Below are 20,557 nucleotides of genomic sequence, written 5' to 3'. Positions count from 1 at the left end.
CCAATAAAAAAGGCGACTTTTAATTCATTATGACTTGAAAATAAATTATCATTGATTTTATCAAAAGTGCCATCATCAAGTTAAAAACAATAATCTATTTCTCGAGAGGAAGTCTTAATTTTTGCTGTTTTCATTAAGAAATTCAATGCTTCAAGTGCATAGATACATAGATTATTATTCAAGGACTTCGTATATTGGCCGTATTACATTTAAATGTATGTATAGAGAGAATCATGATGACAGTGCATTTTGAACGTCTGCATCGCGAAACCAGTATCTCTCCTTACTCCTACCACTACCGCCACACCAATACGGACTTTGACCTAACGGCTGAATCCGCATACTCACACTCGACTTGTTGCTTGTTGCCGCCGCACTTGCCGGGACTTATTTATCGCGAGTAGACGTAGTCGGTTCTGAAATTGTTCGATCTTGAAGTAGATATAATCTACAACCATGACTACTATCACTAAAGGTACGTAATATGTTAACTTCTATGATAATTCCTGGCAGAATTTTTGAACGAAATGGATATATTATACTTATAAATACCAAATTCAATGTTCAAGGGGCTACTAACAGACTGTTAGAATTATTAGCTTTTTTGTTACAATAACGTCCTATCTTATTAGAATTTGCAGTTTTTAATGCTATTTTGAGGTATTATTAAAACAGTTGATTGCTCACATCACAATTGATATAGAATTTTCATGTTATTTTGGAGCACTATAAAATGATACAATTGTTCACTGTACCTAACTCTGATTCTAATTTTTGTTTTGTATCATAGTTTTAACTCATACTTGCCAACTTGTAGGTTGGGGAACACAATATGCTAATTCAATTGTTTTTATCCCCTACTATGTTTAATGTTTTAAGGAATTTTCATTGTTGCTGCCAAGCGCACACCCTTTGGAAAAATGGGTGGAGCTTTTACTGGTAAAAGTATAACAGAGTTATCAGTGGTTGCATCTAACGCAGCCATTCAAGCTGCCAATCTGAAGCCTGAACAAATTGATAACGTGGTATTTGGAAATGTTCTGCCTGTAAGTTGATTTAACCAATGAATGTTAAAATTTACAGCTTTTAGAAACTCTAATATTACCTTTTGTTATGTAGTTGTCATCTTCTGATGGTGCGTTCATGCCCAGACACGTATTATTAAAGTGTGGAATTCCTCTTGAGAAGCCAGCTTTAGGTGTCAATCGGCTGTGTGGTTCTGGTTTCCAGGCAATCGTCAGTGGTGCTCAAGTAAGGCATATAAAATCCAATCTTTCTTTATTCACAATACATTTATTTTGTGATTAATTTATTATTTTATTCCAGAGCATTCTGACTGGAGAAGCAAAGGTTGTGCTAACTGGAGGTGCTGAGAATATGAGCCAGATGCCATTTGTGGTACGCAATGTTCGTTTTGGAACAGTTTTGGGGCAAAAACATGAGTTTGAAGATTCCCTCTGGCTAGGATTACTTGACACGCACTGTGGTATGCCTATGGGCATGACAGCTGAAAAGCTTGGAGCTCAATTTGGAGTCACCAGGAAAGAAGTTGATGAGTTTGCTTTAAGAAGCCAACACACATGGAAAGCTGGTACGTTTTATCGTATATTCTAAATTATGATAAAATTTGACATACAAAATTTTGAAAAATTACTGAGAAGATCTGAATTTATTTATTTAGCCAACGATGCAGGCTATTTCAAAGCTGAAATAGCACCTGTAACTTTGAAATCAAAGAAGGGAGAAGTATCTGTAACCGTGGATGAGCATCCAAGACCTCAAACAAAAATTGAAGATCTTTCAAAACTTCCTTCAATCTTCAAGAAAGATGGATTAGTCACTGCAGGAACAGCATCTGTAAGATTACAAATTATCTTTTTTCATAAAAAGAGTAATAGCATATCTGTTATATTTTTCTTTATCCAGGGAGTCTGTGATGGAGCTGGAGTAGTCATTCTTGCCAGTGAAGATGCTGTTAAAGCTAATGGACTCAAGCCAATAGCACGTTTGGTTGGTTACAGTACTGTTGGTGTTGATCCAACTATTATGGGAATTGGACCGTCTCCAGCCATTAAAAATTTATTGAAGGCTGCTGGAAAATCGTTAAACGATATGGAATTGGTTGAGGTATGACGATTTTTAAGATTTTTTATTATTCTTTTCTTATTAATAATTTTAATTTCAAAATTCGTATTTTTTTCGCCACAGATTAATGAAGCCTTTGGAGCTCAGACACTTGCTTGTGCTAAAGATCTAAATCTTGATATCAACAAGCTTAATGTAAATGGTGGTGCTATTGCTGTTGGACATCCTCTTGGAGCTTCTGGATCTCGCATTACTGGTCATTTAGTTCATGAACTGAGGTTAGTTTTGTCCATACCAAATTGATTATCTGCATATGACAATGGAATAAACAATCATAATTGAAAATTTTATTTTTAATTATTCTTTAGGAGAAGAAACGCTGGCAAGTTTGCTATTGGGTCAGCTTGCATTGGAGGAGGGCAAGGTATTGCTGTTATGGTTGAAGCTCTTTAAATCTGTTCCATAACAGATCTTTTTAAAAAAGTCTTTAATCATTAAGAGTCAAAATGTTGACATAAAAGTTTATACATTTAATAAAAGCTATTTAAAATCTCATTAACTTGAGATCAATCAATGCAATGATAAATCTTGTGATAAATTGAAAAATTTTGGCAAACATTTTTATAATATGAAAAAATTGTACAAAATAATGTTAGTCATTAAGTTATATATATTTTTTATACATACTTGTTACAGAAACTCAAATATTTTGATCAAATTTATAAAAATATTAAACACGTATATAAAAAAATGTTTTTAATGGTTTTTATTAAAAATCTTACGAATAAACTACTTACTTATATACTTGTCATTGCAGTACATTGAATTTCGTTAACACATCACAAACTTTCAACAGTGTCATCATACATTTATGCTTTATTTTTCATAAGTTTACATTCTAATATTATTACCCTACTGCATTTCTATAAATAAATATATTTTTATATAAAAAGTTTAAAAAACAGTATATTATACGAGCATGTATATAAATAAATGTATTTGTGCAAACAACGAACATTAATGCACAATTGGCCACACAGATATCAAGATTCATTACCTTATATACTATAAGATTCTGATGATAATTATTATTTTAATCCAAAATTTGATTTTGAATACCATATTTTAAGATAATTTTTGTACAGAAATTATTTTTATCTTATCGTAAATATGGCAACTAAATACTCTTCATATCCTAATTTTATAAATCACAATGATTGCTCTGATATTCACTCTTAATCAATGTTTCGTGTAAATATCTATATTAGTATCAATACTATTATAATAATTTATTATATGAATGCACGTTTCGTATAAAATAATAATTACGATAAATATGATTGCACGCATATTATATAGATAAGGCACGTCTTCAGCGTATAAATTCAGTACCAGGCATAGAAATATACTATTTTGTGTAAAAATATGTGTGTATGTGCGTGTGTATATAACTATTTGTATGCAATATTCAGTTCATTTTATGTCGGTTCTGCATACATATATTAATCTATCTAGTCATTTACGTCATGATCTAAAAATGCAATTCATCTAAGACTTTTATGTTAAAGATAATACAAAAGTAAAACTTGACAAAATGCATTCAATTAATAGCAATCTTGTTTTTGAATATATGAGAGAATAAAAAATATTCTAATTCTAACATTTTTGTAAAAACAACCATCAATTAAAATTTTTAAGACAATTCACGATCATCATTCACACTTTTTAAAATTCTCTCCTCTTATACGTATATTAGATCTACAACTTTTTCGAGACTGAAACTTATATCAAATCCTCGCTGCAAGTGCTAACAACATTTGTTTGAACACTCATGAATTTAAAAAAGACGCTGATTTAGCTATAATGTAAACTCGTGTTTCACAAGTACCGAAGTTAATAAATATACTCTCTTAACGATTACTTAAGTATACCTCCAAAAGGATCTAATTATCTTTCGGCGGTGTATCTGATAAGCTCGTACTTCCCGTTTGCACTCCGCCAGTGTACAATACCAATTTTTCCCTTTTATAAAACGGTATGATCTCATCGATACTCGCGAAGGACTGCTCGTCGGGCTTGGAAGAACCTAACGCATACCTGTTAAATGATAATATTTTAACAATGATTTCCTCGATTTAATGCGATGCATTCGCTTATGCCTAGTACAAATAACAATCGAGTATACAGGCAAAAACGAACTAAAGTATTTGTCATTGATGATTTCTTGTCTCACCTGTTGTCAAGTCTTCTCCTAACAGGAACATTGTAAACCCTGTCTCGGCACCACAAAACTAGTGTAAGTGGATTGTTTGGATTGGTAGTGGACGGCCTCATTAGAAAATAACCATCGGTTCCATTTCCAGTAGTACATTCTGCAGAAAACGAACGCAATATTAGTATTCTTAAACGATTACAAGAGCGTCTTTTTAACAAAAGAGTTTAAAAATGCACTCACGTCTTTCGATCAGAGAATTCGCCTGATCCCTGGTGAGGTTGTGGAACCAGGGTCTCTCGTAGTAGGACTGCTTATCTGGTGGCGGTGGTAGAGGTCTAGCTGCGTTGTTCAATGACGTAGTGCTACCCGCGTGAGGTAGTGTAGCAGACTTTTTATCCAAAGAACGTTCTGTAAATTGAAAGAGAAGAAAATGTTCAGTACGGGTTTTCGCAATTTTTGTCATTCGTCGAAGCAATAAATAAATTTGTTTTTCATCGTATATTATACGCACTCGCTAGATTAAGACGCGCCTGGGCGAGTGTCTCCTGAGTCAGACACTCGGAGAGGCTCGTTTGTCGGCGCACGTTCGGCCGCTTCGGCACGCCGATCAACGTGGCCATCCTCGCGCGTAGACCGAAAATGTTTAAATCGATTTAAAACCGCTACTCGACACTTTTGGATTTGTACAGTTTTTGTGCACTTGCGTTGCCCGAAGCTTATACGAGAGTATAACATTCAAGCTCGAAATTCACGAGAAAAGAGAAGCGAACGCTCCGAAGACTAAACGGGGACTGAGCCAAGTTTTTCCCAAAGCGCGTCGAGTAGCTGAGAGGAAATATCCGGCGACCTCGCGTTGGTCCTCCGCAGCATGGGGTCGGGACGACGTGATTTTTTCGGCGTCGACCGCAAGGAAAATTCCGAAATATAATTGGTATGAGCTGTTTATAGAATACAGAAGCACTCAAGGCATCCAAATGCGTACACAGTTATAGGTAGCTGTGTATACATTAAAAAAAAATTTTAACTACTTCTCGTCAACTGAGATGTATACGTAAAATTGGAGCAACGAAATACATTTGAAATCTCGTCATTTTTACGATCAATACCTGGCGGTTCAGGCGGCGACGTTAATCGAGAATGTGCGAGGGCCCTTTTGATTCTCACAATCATGTCGGCCACTTCGTCGGCCAGTCGAGCACTCAGTCCTCCTACGAGCTGTCCACCAAGTCTCAAATAGAAACACGAACACATTCCATCACACGCGATACCCTACATACCTTCTTGTATGGCGGAATTAAATTAATTTTGAATATATATATATATATATATATATATATTTATAACTATTTACAATCCTGCATCTACTGCAAATTTATATACGATGTCGACACTTGCGAAGTACTCGTTGTACTGAAGCCAAATGCAAGTGCAGCAAGTTGCATGGGAATTCGATGTTGTGCAGCGGCGCACCATTTGTTAGACACATGCTATCGAGCGGTGTGAACGGCACAGTTTTTGCAGGCGTGTTTTTTTCCTTTCCGTTTTATTCTTCAATGAGCCAGATAATATCTACTTCATCTATGAATTATTTACCCTCGTAACCTTCGCAACCACTTTGCGTACACACTGTTTAATAAGAAATATAAAAATATAGAATAACTCCCAATTACCTGATACGGAAACAGCTTTATTAAGGTTATTCTGCACAGTCGTGATATTCGGTGGTGGCTTAGCGGGTAACGGGGGCGGATTGGCTGAATTTTTTGCATTCGATTCGCTTTTGTAGTCACGCCCATTCTCATCAGGCTAAAACACAGCATAAGTACAGGTTTACTGTCACTGTTACGTTTTGTAAATTACACTAAAATTGCAAACAATCTTCGAAACCAACCGATTCCGTGATGGATTCATAAATCTCGTAGACTTCCTCATCCTCGTGACCGGTTGAAACAGGCGGTAGATAGACACTCTCGACGGAGCTAGGTCTTGCGCTACCACTACCAGTGGACAGTGACTGACCGCTATCCGCTCGTATGATCGAATTGCGCTGGTGTTGCTCGACGATCTGCTCGTCAAACGCTTCATACTCCTCTTCGTCGTCCTCGCTCTCATCGACTACGCGAGTCGTTGGCAAATTCGCCACCAGGTCGAAACCGCGTATTGAGACCGGAGGCTTCGGTAGGTTTTTCAAAGAGTTTTCGGTACTGTTATTATTGTTATTGTTCTGGTGATTCAGATAGTTAACGGACTTGTCCGTCGGTTCGTATTTTGGTGGCGGGTTGACTTTTCCTAGAAAATTTCGATTCATTCAGTGCGTGACATAAAAGCGAAGCGGTGATAATAATCGAAAAGTTAAGCGCATACTTTGAACATTCCCATGTCCATTGACGATCCTGGCGCTCTTGTGCAGGAAGGATTTGTTTAACGCCTCGGGCTTCGGCGCGACAGCGGGTTTGCCGTTACTGTTACTGGCTGCTCCTCGTAGCATCAGTTGCTTCCTTAGCTTCTCGGCAAGACTCTCCTGGGGTTCGCCATTGGAGTGCAATTTCGAGGTATTTTTCGTCGTCGAGACTGGCGCAGGAGAATTCGCAGCTAAGCCGATATTGGCGTAGGTGCTTTCGGATTCCGATTCGGTTGCGCCGCAGTTCGCATACGTGTTCTCGATGATGGGAGCTGGCTCTGATTCCGACGGGGCCTTGATGTCGCGCTCGATATGGTTGAGTCTGTGGAAAAGATACAACACGTATAAATATGGCAGAATTTTATTTTTTCACATCGCGTGGGGAAAAGCGAAATATGAATCATATAGTGCGTATAGTGAATCATTTATATCTAGTGTATTTACGTAAGTTGAATAAAGTATGAGCGTGATAAGATAGTTTTATGCGTTAATTGCGCCGCACATTTAAAAAATTAGTCATTTCCTCCAACGGACGTTCGGCCGCCATTTTGAAAGGGTTCCTCACCCCGGATCTTGACGAAATTTATTAAGGGAGTGTAAATTAATTATTAAAACAATAATTTATCTTAAAAATCCAGTGACTTGCATTAATGAACATTTTATTCGACAATAACGCTGAAATGGCATGGGCTAATGGTCTTGAAGTATTCCAACCCCTATTTATTGTTGATTTGACGGTTGTTCCATAGTTTTTTATGTTGCAATCATGTTTTCCAATGCTATTTTTCTCATTCAAGGCATTTACAATTGAATTTGGAACGACTTCCGAATTTACGAATTCGTTGCATATGCAACGGTGCAAACTTCAACTTCATTAATAATCGCTAATTGCCACGTGCTGCTCACCGAATTGCTGACAAAGTAAAAAATGATAAGCTGCTCTTCTGAAGGTTTAGCTTTGCAGACTGTAGTAAGACACTGCTTGTTTTACTCTGTTAAATATCTCAATGTTTAATATAAGATATTTTAATTAAGATATCGACTCACGATTGAGAAGAGCCCCTCGCGTCGTTCTCCATCTTGATCCTATCGTTCTCCTGAAAGATCCTCAAGCTATTCCTGAAAGCAGGATTGGTAGTCCTGATTATAGGCGGCATTTCGGCGCCGCTACTCTCGGCCGGCTCGTCGTCGACGCTGTCCTCGAAGTCGGTGTCCCAGGAGCCGGTGTCGCTGAGAGCCTCGACGTCCTGCTGCTGCACCTTCGTCAATTCGCGCGGAGATGGCGGAGCTAGTACGGGTTGATGTGCAGCTTCGTCTGCTGAAGGCACTGGTGGTGGCGGTGGCGGTGCCGGAGGTGGAGCTGGCCGGTAGTGTCTGTCCTCGACATACTTCTCAGGAGACTTCTTCAGCTCCTCGACGAACGACCAGAGACTCCTGTGGGTTGTTATTAAATTCATATGGCGATTAATTTCTTGACAATGAGACGCACGAATGACTTCTCGCTGTTGACTTGTTATTATAATTTTGGAGCTGCAGCAGCAATTGATATTGTTATTTGTCACTTGCTAACTTTGATGTAGGTCAGTGTTATATAGTTGAAATTTCAAAAAATTGTCCCGGTACAAAAGGCACTCAGAAAATTCACTATACCATAATCGCGGTAATTAGCAGCACTCATCAAATAAGTTTAAAAAAAAGTCCAAGCGCTGCGATACCGTTCAAGGCCTCCGCTCGAGAAACTAAAAGAAGAACAAATGCTCCTATGCTTACCATATGAGCGGCCTGGTGAGATCTGTCTTCCAGAGCGCGAGTTTCCCCTCCGTCAAGTGCTGCAATTAAACTGAATTAGTAAGATGCAAGGCACAGCCCGCCGATGCACAAAAAGCCCCGACTCGCGAGCGCTCGTCCTAATGCGGGAAATTTAACGAGAAGTTAATGGAAAAAATGATCGAGGAGGGGATATATTATGTACACCGCGGACACAACGAGGTAAAAGAGGGGATGATGATTGAAATTTTCGCTGAAAGTGCGGACTGATGTTTTTAAAAATATTTATACTTCGCGCGGAGAAAATTACCAACTAAAAATAACGGGAGCAGAGAGTTTGTGTACTCACTAGTAGCTCGTCCCCGTCAATCTGACGCTTCTGGACCGCCTTCCAACACGCCTCGTCAACTTCATTCTGAAAAAAAAGAACAAATGTATGATATACATATACATAGATAATCATTATATATTGCGCACGACGAAGAGTGAGTAAGAGTATAGGATGTACCGGATGATGATAACTAAATTGTCATTTTATACAAAATGAGGAAGTGTGCTTGGTGAAGTATACGCTTAGTTATACTTCACAGCAAAGCATATCTCGCTATTCAAAATTTAATGCGATTTCGGATATACCTACGTACACCCTAACAGATTGTTACTATTTATATACTGCGCAAATTTTGCTCCTTCGTAAATCACGCTCCACGTGTTCAAACGTTTCACGACTATAGAGTATATTTTTGACTATTCATCCGTACGGTGTAGGCATTTACATTTTTCGGCTCTCGTCTCTCCTTATAGAAATTCCGCGAACGTCAAAAAAGTCTTACGTACACGTGTGCCCGCAAGTTACATGCGTACGCGGCGTCGGGCTCGTCGAGCTGTACGTGACTGCAAATTTAAAAGGGCCTTTTAACTGTAAAAGGCAACAGGTTCGGTGCTAAAAGTTCGAGTACTCGGCTGTTGTTAACTGAGATTTATAATTTTTTTCCCCGAATCATATCGAATTTGTAAACTACCGCAGTATTTAAAAAAATTCTCTCTCTCTCTCTCTCTCTATATATATATATATATATATATATGTATAATGATTGGTGTTGCTCGATTCTCGTACTCACTTGGAAAGGTCCATTCACGCCCCCTCAAAATAGGTTATGCGAATCGAGATATTAAAATATCGTTCAAGTTTCTGTCGTATACGCGATAAAAACAGCAGATAATTCTCTAATTTTTTAATTATGTTTTCTGTATACTTCAATTTTTAACTAAACATGCCGGAGGAGCTCTTGATCCTTTTGCTGACCGTTAGAATCGCATCTGGTTCTCTTTGGCGAATTAAACGAGGTACCTATATTCAGATTTCGATTTAACCGTATTTCCAAAATTTAAAAGGCTATATTAAACTCATGTACTCAACAACAAATTAAATCTACGCAAATGAAAGCGACAACGTCAATCCGTTGTTACAAAAGCATCCCTTACAGCTGGATCTGCGACGACTCCGATGAGATCGATTTCAGCGGTGAAATGCGTTGCACTAGTACAGTCTCAAAAATTAAAGTGCGAAATCGGAACGTATATTCATCACGATTTGCAACGACAACAACGACGAAGCTGACTACAGCAAAGACTGCATACCTCGACGTTATTTCTGAGATTACACCAAAGACTACAGCGACAACTCCGATGAGACGAATTACCGTAACAAACTTCGCAACGAACTCGGAAAGCTCGGATGCAAAAACGGTCGGTGCAACAACTGACGAGGTCGATTGCATTCAGGAACGTCAGAGATGGTAATTAATTTAACTAGTTATTTTTATTCACAAAGGGAGCGAATATTATTACCTTGGTTTGCGATGAGGCCTGAAACATGAAGGCAACATCAGTTCATTTTCAAGACACCCTATACATTTTACACTGGTGTGTTTAGTACAATAATTATAGTCTCATCAATTATACACCAATTTTATTAATTTTATCTTCAGCGCCAGAAACCGATATGGTACCAACAGGTTCAGAACCAGAGATAGACTAAATAGTAAATTATTTATTGTTGCTCAAGGAAATCATGACAATTATCAGAAGATGAATTGAAACAAAGTTATATTATAAAAGTGTTATTAAATTTTAATAAGACAAACCTACAAAGTTTCAACGAGTAACAATATCATTACCGTGTTGCTTCATTTTAAACGATTACTCGAAGCTTGATCATAGCATTACAAGATACCCAACTGAACAAATCTGGTTCAATTGATCGGCGTGACGAATTATGAGAAACGATTACAAAATCAAGAGGAGGTGATCGTTTGTCACTGGCGAAAGGAAGTGACACGCGATCACGAGCTACTGCATTACAACGTAATCTTAAATTTGACGAAATTTGCTTCACTGCAACGGCTTCGACGCTTCAGAAATAGCCGTTTCCTTCTACGGAAGAATTTAGTTTCTCAAATATTTTTGGGGAAAAGTTGTGCGCGTACATGGCCATGATTCATCAACGAGAAACCCATATGACACGCGCTCGCGGTGACTAGTGATCCCGGAATGACACTAAATAAATTCTTGAGGCTGGAGCGAATGAATGTGTATTGACATCGATTTCGTCGACTGTATAGGCAACGCGAATTTCTCTCGCGCAAAGCTCAAAACAGACTCGAGTTTAGCGCGAGCAGTATAGCAGCAACAGCAGCTGCAGCGCGCGTGTGTAAAACAAGCCGCGCGCGATATTTACCCTACAAATCAACGAAACATTTACGAAATTAGCTCGCGTGCAAACTATATGTATATACGTATAGATGCGTGGATATGAGTTTCTCCACCTCTCGCGCGCTCTCTTATCGTCTTTCAAACATAAACACGCAGCTGCTGCAGTGCGGTGCAGTGCAGAGTGTGTATGTGTGTGTCGATGCGAGGCTTGGAAAAACTGAATAGCGTGATTTTGTCTTCATCCTTTATAGGTGCGTGTATAGGTGTACGAGGAAAATTGTGAGAAATTGATGATGCTCTTTCGGTTTTTAATTATTAAAGACAACGTTTTTCGGAGTCAATCATACTTTGTTTTGTTTTTTTAACAGGCATTTATACTGTTTACGATAAAACAATTATCATGGTTGTTCTTAAATATTTTCAATAAGTACTTAGCACGCAGTACAAGTAAATAATTCACGAGCACATCGCGCAATCCGGGGTGAAACAGATTATGAGCACTGTTTAAAATACTAAGTGTTTTCATACTTGGTGACCGTACAATTAATTGTTTTCTTAAAACGCCCACAAACTATACCTATACTTTGTCACATAGAAAAAATATGCCGCTGTTGTGAAGTAGGTACTTGTATAGCGAACAGTATAAGCGGCTGTATTAGTAAAAGCGTTGCACAAAAGAAAGATAAGAATACGAGTTTACAAAGACGGCTTGTATTTCTATATCTATAAGTACACGCACTTCTTGAACTCCACTGATGCATGCAATCGAGAGCAGCGCGTATACACACACACACACACACACACAACGCTTCATTCGTTCAATCAAAATCAGACATTTATACACATAGCTTAGAAAGATCTTGGAATAACTTGCGAGCCGGATAATAGACATTCTCTCGCTTACGCTCTTTTTCAAGGTAAAACTCACGTCGGGCAAAATAAAATCGCTACTGAAGTGTCCCAATTAGCATATAACAGTGAAGAAGCAGGAGCACGTGCAGTGATAAAACGCGCGTATTTTTTCACTATTATACTTATTATAATGCCAAATTCCTCGCGTTATGCATCAAACTAACGAAACTGCTGTTAATTACACAACAATAATAAAACGTTCCTTCCAATTTAGTAAGTACATGAACCGAAACAACATTTCATCAACTCGAAAAGACGCAAAAAAATACATCAAGTCCGAGACTGTCAAAGGAGGTTAACGAGTAACCTTGCCGATGACAAATGTTAATTTTTTCCTCGGCGTCGGTTCATCGTCCTCTAATTTTATTGAAACAATCAGAATGCGCGCGACGCCGCATATGCAAACCTTATTAACTCATCAAAACGTCTGATTATTAACAGCATAGGTTTATTCCTCGAAGACGCTTGCGAAAGTCCAACGGTTCGGTCGCAACGAAATTGCCAAAGCGTAAGTATTACCGTAACTCTTTTATAAGCTTCTTTATACTTATTACCAATCCTGCGAGCGTATTGTCAGCTGAGTGTGTCGCAAACCTCGAGCATAAACAAACTAACCTAACCGCGCAAAAAACGCCAGAATGTTAGAGAGAGAGAGAGAGAGAGAGAGAGAGAGAAAAAGGAAGCGTAAAAACAGAGCCTAGTATACAGCAGCAAGAGCAGAGATCGGTAAAAGCGTCTCGAGCGAGCGGAGATAGTCAGCTCTCTCTCTCTCTGTCTCTCTCTCGTCAGTCGCGAGCCAACGAGTTTACTCACCTTCTGCAACAAAGCGACGACGTCGGCGGTCGACCAGCCGGCTATGTCCTCGAGCGCCTCGGCTCGCCGCGACATCGGCCTCGACATCGTCGTCCCCTGCGCCAGCAGCTACTCATAACACACACTCTCGAGGGCTTCTCTTCTTTCGGCTCGCAGCGAGCAAGTTCTCCGTATACCTGCGCGCATATAAAACCGTATACACTTGTTTCCGAGAGGAGTCGAGCTGCGGAGAGGAAGAAAAAACGCGCACAGACACCGTATGCGGGCGAGGCGCTCGTGCGGCGGTGGCGCTAACTGACGCGATAGTCGCTCGCTGCCCCGCAATGCTGCTGTCAGTGGCCGCGCGCGGGCACACGAGAGGATAAAAGAGAGGGAAGCAGACCTGCGGCCGTCCACTCGATTTCTTCTGCGGCGATGCGCTGCGTGTGTGTACCTATATATACGTGTATTCTAGATTATCGCTTCTCCTCATCGCTTTTATCGCTTGAGCGAGCTGCGTGTGCTGATCTGAGACTGCAGCTGCTTTGCTTTCATCCTTTTCTTGGCTCTGTACATTATTATCTGCGGGTGCGTGTGCTGTGTAGCGAAAGCGTGATGAATTGTTTTTCCTGGATTCGCTAGACCGCGGTTTGAAGCTACTGGTATAAGACTGGAGTTTCTATGCTCCACTTGTAGCTTGTAGCTGTACAATGCTGCTGATAGAAATAAAAACGAGCTAAGATCACAATCGAGCAACTTGGCTTCGCTTTCACTGTCGAATCATCGATATTACTTAGTAAATTAGTAAACGGTTCGATCGAAAATAATCTAACATAAAAGTTACAGCAATCGTCCTTATCGCCGTAGGTAATGCAGATCTCTCCCTCACCAGTCTAGCAGACGACCGCATATATATATACAGAACCAGCAGACGACGCAGTCAGTTCAGGAAAGAGCGAGTCGAGCTCAGCAGACGAACGAGAGCCGACGTACCTATATAGTAGCCGCAGTAGTAGGCCAGTGCCTCTCTCGCAGGGCAGCAGTAGTTCGACGACGTCTCTCCATCTTACGCCAGCCAAAGTCAGACATCCTCGCCAGTAGCAGCGACGCAAGTGGATAGAAAGAGCGAAGCCGAGGAGTAGCGCCAATAACGCGGAAACACGCACATCAAATACCAGCACGCAGGCGTAGCGCGCGCGGGAGACAGAGAGCCTTTTTAAATATAGGCTCGAGCTCGGTGCGGCGGCGAGCCGGAGCTCAGTCGCGTGTCGTGCATCGGCGGCAACAGTGAATATCTTGCATCTACACTCTCTTTTCGAGGCAGCGAATAAAGGACAGGAGGCAGGATGGACGCCGAGGCTTTCCTGGACATGGCCAATCAGGTGGTCAAGCTCAAGATGTACCCGTACTTCGACATAGCGCACAGCGTGCTCTGCGCGCTGCACGTCCGGGAGGACTTGGGACCGGGTAAGCGCGCGCGGTCTGCCTCCGAATTTCTATTATTAAAAGCCAGCTCTCCCCCTCCTCGCACCTCCCCCGTCTAGCGAGGGATAGAATATTCTCCGCATCTCTCTCTCTCTCTCTCTTTCACTCTCCGTATAATATCTGCGGGCTCTACTGTAGAAGCATAGGGGATATGTCGATGAAAAAGCGCTGTATGTAACATACTGCTGTAAAGCGTCGAGTGCAAAGAGAGCGATGGAACACGCGGAGTAGGCTATATAAAGCACTCGGTGTTTAGCTTCGCTCTTGTAATTATAGATCAACGTGTCCCTCTGTTCTAGCGCGGCTTTTTCTCCTAGTCTTATCCTTCTTTAAAATCAATTTCTCTTCACTCCTGTCTATATTCACTCCTGTCCATCTATCTATTGAGCTTCGTTAGGAAATTTATTGACGTTTATCGATTTCGTTGCTTCGATTCAGCTGTATAGTACTAAATAGTCCTAGAAACGGATTTTGTTTTACTTGGAGTGAAAAGTTTTAAAAAATTTGTTATCTCAATCAGTCACAGTATATATAACGCTTAAATACTCGCGGTATCTATGCTGAATCATTCTGATTTTGCTCAACAACAGCAGCGAACTGACTGCTTAAATATTATTATTTTGCTTAACGACGCCTAAAATTGCCAAGTTTTAAATATATTCCGCACTTTTGATTACGCGACGATGATGATTCTGTAGCGATTCCATGGTGTACTCTAAAAAATGCCCACCTATAGCTTCGTCTAATAGTTTGTGAATGTACCATACATTTCGATTTTTATAGGGATATTTTTCGCAGCACACAGGAATAACTTAAAAATAATATCGATGAAAAAAAAAAAGATCAAAACACGGAAAATCAGCTAGACTTTCAGTTCGCTCGAATTCTTGGCACAATTGATACGCGGCGCGCTTTCGGGTCTTTCGTTTTGCCCAAGTGCCCGCGCGACTCGCAATCTATTTCTGTAAGTAAGCGTCTTTAGCCGTACACCGCGACCGGTGAAAATTGGACATGTTCGGCTCTTCCTGTACAGCGTGAATTAACTGACTTTCCAAATTCGCTATGACGGCTGTGTTGGGCGTTGCTGTAAGAGGAAAAAAAAAATTAAGGAGAGCAGTGAGCTTTGACGGTTTGCACAGTTCAATGCTCGTCGTCGGCGTTTTCTAAACGAGCAAAAACGATTGACAAGGGCGTCTCCGTCGCTTCCGCCTTGTGCTATCGTACGGCTGAGAGCCTTTTTTAAATAATTTTCATCGAAGCCTTTTTTGTCGTCGCTATTGTTAATTTATCATCAGAGTGGAAAAAAGAGCAGAGTGATTGAATAGCGAAAATACAGGCGTGCCCCTTTTTGCTTGTGTACATTTAGCACTTAAACGGATTCCAGTCAACCCATTGTGAAATATTATACCTATATACAGTATCTTTTATCTAGAAGCAAGTCAAATGTTGAGAACCCGGCGAATGAAGCCAAAATTATGTAACGTTTTGTACAATAATATTCCTTAATCCTATTCGCACGCCAAAAGAATTTATAATCTCTTCATGCCAGACCAAAATAAACTGAACATAATTTTATGATTATTACAATCCTCATACTACTGTTTACATTTACAGGAGCTCAGGCATTTTCAAGGAAGCATCCCCTGTCATGCTGGCTGTCGACGATGCTGGTAGTCTTCGCCGGTGGTATGCTCTGCAATGCCCTGCTCGGAGAACCCATTTTGGCACCTTTGAAAAACGGGCAACAAGTTCTCGTGGCCACTGTTGTTTGGTAATTATATTTTCACTTTTACTTTCGAGCCTACGTTTCAATGAAGAATGGCTGTAATAAAAGTTTATTGTTGCTTCAGGTACGTCATATTTTACACGCCGTTTGACATTGGTTACAAAGTCGCCAAGTTCTTGCCGGTGAAAATTATCTGCGCGGCAATGAAGGAGATCTACAGGTACGCAATTCTAGCTTTTATTGTCCAATTGTGCAGTGAGAGGATGTTTAATGGAAAATTTTAAATCTTCAGGTGTAAAAAGGTTTACGACGGTGTCACCCACGCCGGAAAGCTCTACCCGAATGCATACCTCATCATGATACTCATTGGAACACTCAAAGGTACTTGAAAGATTGTTGTTTCTAACGAATGAACTTGAAACTAACAATCGCCGTATTTTACTGTAGGAAACGGAGCCGGTTTCACGAAGCTGTTCGAGCGTCTGATCCGAGGAGCCTGGACACCTACTGCAATGGAGTTCATGCAGCCGAGCTTGTGAGTATACAGTTCAAAATCGCTGAGTATAATTCCTCATCGTCGAAGAACAGCGAGCATAAATCAATCTCCTCTATTTCGTTTTCAGCCCCACGAAAGCGTCTATGGTTGCCTCTATTATTTTCGTCCTGGACAAGAAGACTGACCTTATTTCCGCGCCGCACGCATTGGTCTACTTTGGCATCGTCATATTCTTCGTTTACTTTAAGGTTGTTAACTGAATTTCACACTGATACTTATGATTATTTTTTTTTCATTCTTCTGATGAAGTTGATATGGCAAAGATATAAAGTTTGGAGATAAGATATAATTCATGTCTGTTTCAAAGTAGCAATTGAAACTTGGTACAGCAATCTTCGATAGCCGACTAATTCGTTTTTTTTCTTTATTTTAGTTGTCGTCCATACTGCTGGGTATCCACGATCCCTTCGTGCCGTTTGAGAATTTGTTCTGCGCTTTATTCTTGGGTGGCATATGGGATTCACTGGCCAAGATTTTGGGTCGTGGACAGGCCAAAGACGAAAAGGCCGATCCGAAGAAAACAAACTAAGACTAACCACGAGTCGGACTGAAAGAACGTTTCTACGTTTTTTTTACTTTGAAAGCCTTGATTTCATCAAAGGCGTCGAATCCCGAAATGATGCGACGTATACATTGCACATAAACTAAATACGCCGATTTGTACTAGTCTATGTGTAATTTCTACGTGATTTCTTTTCTAAGACAGACGATATTGTAATTCATCCAAAGCGTAACTGCGATACAAAGCGGTTTGTAATTTAAACTAGTCAATGGTTTGATTCCTAAGGAAGGACAATTGACCGATGGTTGATATGGAAAAGTACAATAATATATTTTTTTTTTAAATTTTATCGAATAGCTTTCACTGAAAGTTGCAAGATGCGAACAGCGAGAAAACAGTATTATAACTACTGAATCGGAAGAAGAATAACATTTCGTTACAGATTATTATATTGCATATTATACATCACTTTTAATGCATAATAATCTATAACGATATGCGATTATTTTTCTTGGAGAAAGTGATGTTCTCAGCCACGGTGAATCTTGCTAGAAATATAAATTTCAAGGTAAAAAGTTTCTGATGAATAAAGCTTTTAAATCGGTTGAACCTTGCAAATCGTGAGCAATGAAGTTCAGCATTTAAAAGTTTATTCATCCAAGATTGGTGATCGAATTCAACAAAATTTAAAAATTCATAATTTAAAATAGAGTTCAAGCAAATGTAATTCATAGGTTAAATTTTACCATTATTACATATTTTAAAGTGAAATTGACGTTTTCATAGTAGTATACTTTTTTTTGTAGAAGCAAACTCGAGAGCGTGTCCTCGAGTCAACTAGCTTTTTTTATTGACAACAAATTTTTTTCTACAATGAAAAATAAAAAAAATCTTCCTGCGTTATTTTTAACGTATATAATACTGTAGTCTTCTAAATATGCTGTTTTCCTTATATAATTATAGCGTTAAAGTGTAAGTTGAATTTTGCTTAGTTTAAGTGCATCTATTACTATTTGTTAAAACGAAATAATCACGATTTTATACACCATGAGTGAATTTCACAAACAATCTATAATGTAACGTCCGTAGATCAGACTTTTTAAACGAAATTATGCGTAAGTAAGTGCCGTACGTGATTTTTAATGCTTTTCTATTCAGATGCGTAGCTGTATTAGCGAGTGCCCAGCAGATTTTATCACCGATTGAAATTATAAATAATACACAGATGTAAGAAGCGTTTTATTTAAACTTTGTTGACATTTCGTATGGAAATTACGTACTTATATTATACAAAAGGGACATTGCAATATTTCACTTTATTCAAATCTCGAAGGTGAAAAATCTTCACTGAAATCTATAACTCCTGAGCAATACTTATCATAGATTTCATTAATATACTCAGAAGTATTTCAACGCGTGCAAACTCTTTACCACTGTTGCATCTACGAGAGTCCAACTTATTTTCTTCAGGCTAATGTATTCTATAGCGTGAAAACGAATTTAGTATATTTTACATAAGGATTGAAATTTATTGTAAAAAAGTTGTATGACATAAAATTCATGTACATTGCAAAATGTAAAAAATGTATGCCAACGGCATTGTTCCTTTTTTTCTTAAAACATGTCCAGCTGTAACGGATAAAATTCGTGAAATTTCGCTTCTCGACACGAGGCGTAGTGACGTCGCGGCTCGATGACCCGCGTCCTTTCCCCGACGGCCAGTAGCAAGTCATCGTTCGCGTAGTATTCGTCAGTCAGGCTAATCGGCTTACCGGCGCGGAAACGCGCCCTAGACGAATCCGTAAAAAGGCCAGTTTTCTCGCTGGTGGAGCGTGACGTCGACGCCGGAGTTGGCTGCATCTCGTCAAATTCGCCGACTGCGTCATCGCAAGGCTCATGTGACGACGGAATCGAGCCTGTGCGATGAATATGTTGTGGTCTAATTGGATTTTTTCGGAGCTTTCTCGTTCGAGTGGATATATTCGCGCGCGAGAACGATTCTTTGGTGAGAAGCTTGCAAGCTCGTTTCGTAATAGCTTGATTTTGTTTAAATAATATGCTTCTGTTCTGAATTTAATTCTTGTTTTATTCTTTTGTTGATCATTGTGCTTTGAAAAAATTAAATTTCGAAACTTTAAATTTCGTGGAACGGTGTCGTGCGATGAGCGAGCCGCAGATGATAATTTATCGACTAACGACTAATTAATTTTATTTTAAACATAACATTCTCGGAACATACCTTGAATACAGCATTTGACGCTGAAAGCCAGTGAGAGATCACTGCCGTCCAAAATTTCAGACTTTGACTTGTCATCGCCATCCGTACTCGTTGTATCGCAATCGCAAGCTCCTCCATCGCTATCAGAATTACCGTCGTTTTCGATACAAGGCTTCAAACTTAACACGACAATTTTCATGTCATCCTGGCCAACGTTGTAGCAGCACGGAATTCTCTCGTCGCAGGAGCTTTGTGCTTGTAAGACATCGTTGTCGCCGCTACTGTCTTTTGAAGCGCGAAAGTAGCAGCAGGGAGCGACTTGGCCCTGCGAGGCGCAGCAGTCCATGCAGGCTTCGAAGCTTGTACAACTTGCTTCTTTTACTTTTCCTGTAATTAGATGTGTTTTTTTTAAATGTATTTGTGTTATTGTAAATGCGAATCAAGCAGTTTATGTTATTATTTTTGATACTTTAATCAAAAGTTGAAGAAATGATAATTGCCCACTAGAAAACGGTAAAAATTCTATTTTTCAAATTTAATCAAAAAGACATGTAGTAATTATTATTCTTTTACTCAAAAAACTGTACGTAACACAAAAGGACAAAGCTCTCTTACAAATTTTAACCTCCTGAAAAAAATTAACCTTGCAGATTAGAAGAGCCATCACAATGAGCGGGAAGCTTCACTTATTCATTAATTATACGTTATACAAGTTCTACTATATTGATCAGAACATAATATACAGCTCTTACGCTTGGGATCCAATATCTCGTCGATGATTCTGCTGATGATTTTGTACCACACCGGTCGAGATTCGCATGTTGAATTTCTTTCTTCCAAGTATCGCTTTTTAAGCCACTCGACCAATTTCATGCAAGAATCTTCGGTGGCGTTTCTTAATTTCAAAATTTTCGTAATGTGTCGGTAAGCGGACTTCCTGATCCAATTATTTTTATAACCACAATTCGCGGCGTCCCAGAGAACCGGATGGGATTGGTATAGTCGAAGAAAGCGCAAAATGTTGATATCTGTCCAGGGCTCGGTATAACTGTTCGTTTTCGAACATGATTGGCTGATTTTGTATTTTACTGGATTATTAACAGCCATTAGTTGTTCTGAGGGGATCACAAAAATTTCAGGTTATTTGGATTGATATAGTCGCAGATATTCAGTTTTTAGCCTA

General features: G+C 39.5%; 4 protein-coding genes across 5 annotated transcripts; 2 read left to right on the top strand and 2 right to left on the bottom strand.

The window, feature by feature from the left end:
* Positions 1–59: 59 nt before the first annotated feature.
* LOC100115937 (3-ketoacyl-CoA thiolase, mitochondrial) lies at positions 60–2,889 on the top strand. The gene is made up of 8 exons (XM_001606162.6): positions 60–475; positions 880–1,046; positions 1,120–1,251; positions 1,327–1,591; positions 1,682–1,857; positions 1,927–2,127; positions 2,209–2,363; positions 2,454–2,889. The coding sequence occupies exons 1-8, from the start codon at positions 457–459 to the stop codon at positions 2,536–2,538; spliced, it is 1,200 nt and encodes a 399-aa protein (XP_001606212.1). The 5' UTR covers positions 60–456; the 3' UTR covers positions 2,539–2,889.
* On the bottom strand, positions 2,738–13,278 carry LOC100120750. The gene is made up of 10 exons (XM_001604305.6): positions 12,909–13,278; positions 8,818–8,883; positions 8,472–8,530; positions 7,749–8,135; positions 6,665–7,023; positions 6,192–6,589; positions 5,971–6,106; positions 4,541–4,708; positions 4,319–4,457; positions 2,738–4,182 (listed from the first exon to the last, which is right to left on the bottom strand). The coding sequence occupies exons 1-10, from the start codon at positions 12,993–12,995 to the stop codon at positions 4,029–4,031; spliced, it is 1,953 nt and encodes a 650-aa protein (XP_001604355.2). The 5' UTR covers positions 12,996–13,278; the 3' UTR covers positions 2,738–4,028.
* LOC100120727 (trimeric intracellular cation channel type 1B.1) lies at positions 13,227–18,753 on the top strand. Its single transcript, XM_031932666.1, has 8 exons — positions 13,227–13,333; positions 13,755–14,354; positions 15,987–16,143; positions 16,223–16,318; positions 16,391–16,479; positions 16,546–16,633; positions 16,722–16,842; positions 17,028–18,753. The coding sequence occupies exons 2-8, from the start codon at positions 14,234–14,236 to the stop codon at positions 17,181–17,183; spliced, it is 828 nt and encodes a 275-aa protein (XP_031788526.1). The 5' UTR covers positions 13,227–13,333; positions 13,755–14,233; the 3' UTR covers positions 17,184–18,753.
* Positions 18,381–20,557, bottom strand: LOC100678708. Of its 2 annotated transcripts, none has more exons than XM_003424704.5 (3): positions 20,127–20,557; positions 19,396–19,761; positions 18,381–19,072 (listed from the first exon to the last, which is right to left on the bottom strand). In XM_003424704.5, the coding sequence occupies exons 1-3, from the start codon at positions 20,479–20,481 to the stop codon at positions 18,771–18,773; spliced, it is 1,023 nt and encodes a 340-aa protein (XP_003424752.1). In that variant the 5' UTR covers positions 20,482–20,557; the 3' UTR covers positions 18,381–18,770. The 2 variants fall into 2 exon arrangements, with proteins under 2 accessions (XP_003424752.1, XP_003424751.1); XM_003424703.5 differs by having other exon boundaries at positions 18,661–19,264.

This window comes from Nasonia vitripennis, chromosome 5 (genome assembly GCF_009193385.2).
Source record: "Nasonia vitripennis strain AsymCx chromosome 5, Nvit_psr_1.1, whole genome shotgun sequence".
Classification (NCBI taxonomy): Eukaryota; Metazoa; Arthropoda; class Insecta; order Hymenoptera; family Pteromalidae; genus Nasonia; species Nasonia vitripennis.
The sequence above is the reverse complement of the archived record's forward strand: the minus strand, read 5'-3'. Positions and strand labels throughout refer to the sequence as shown.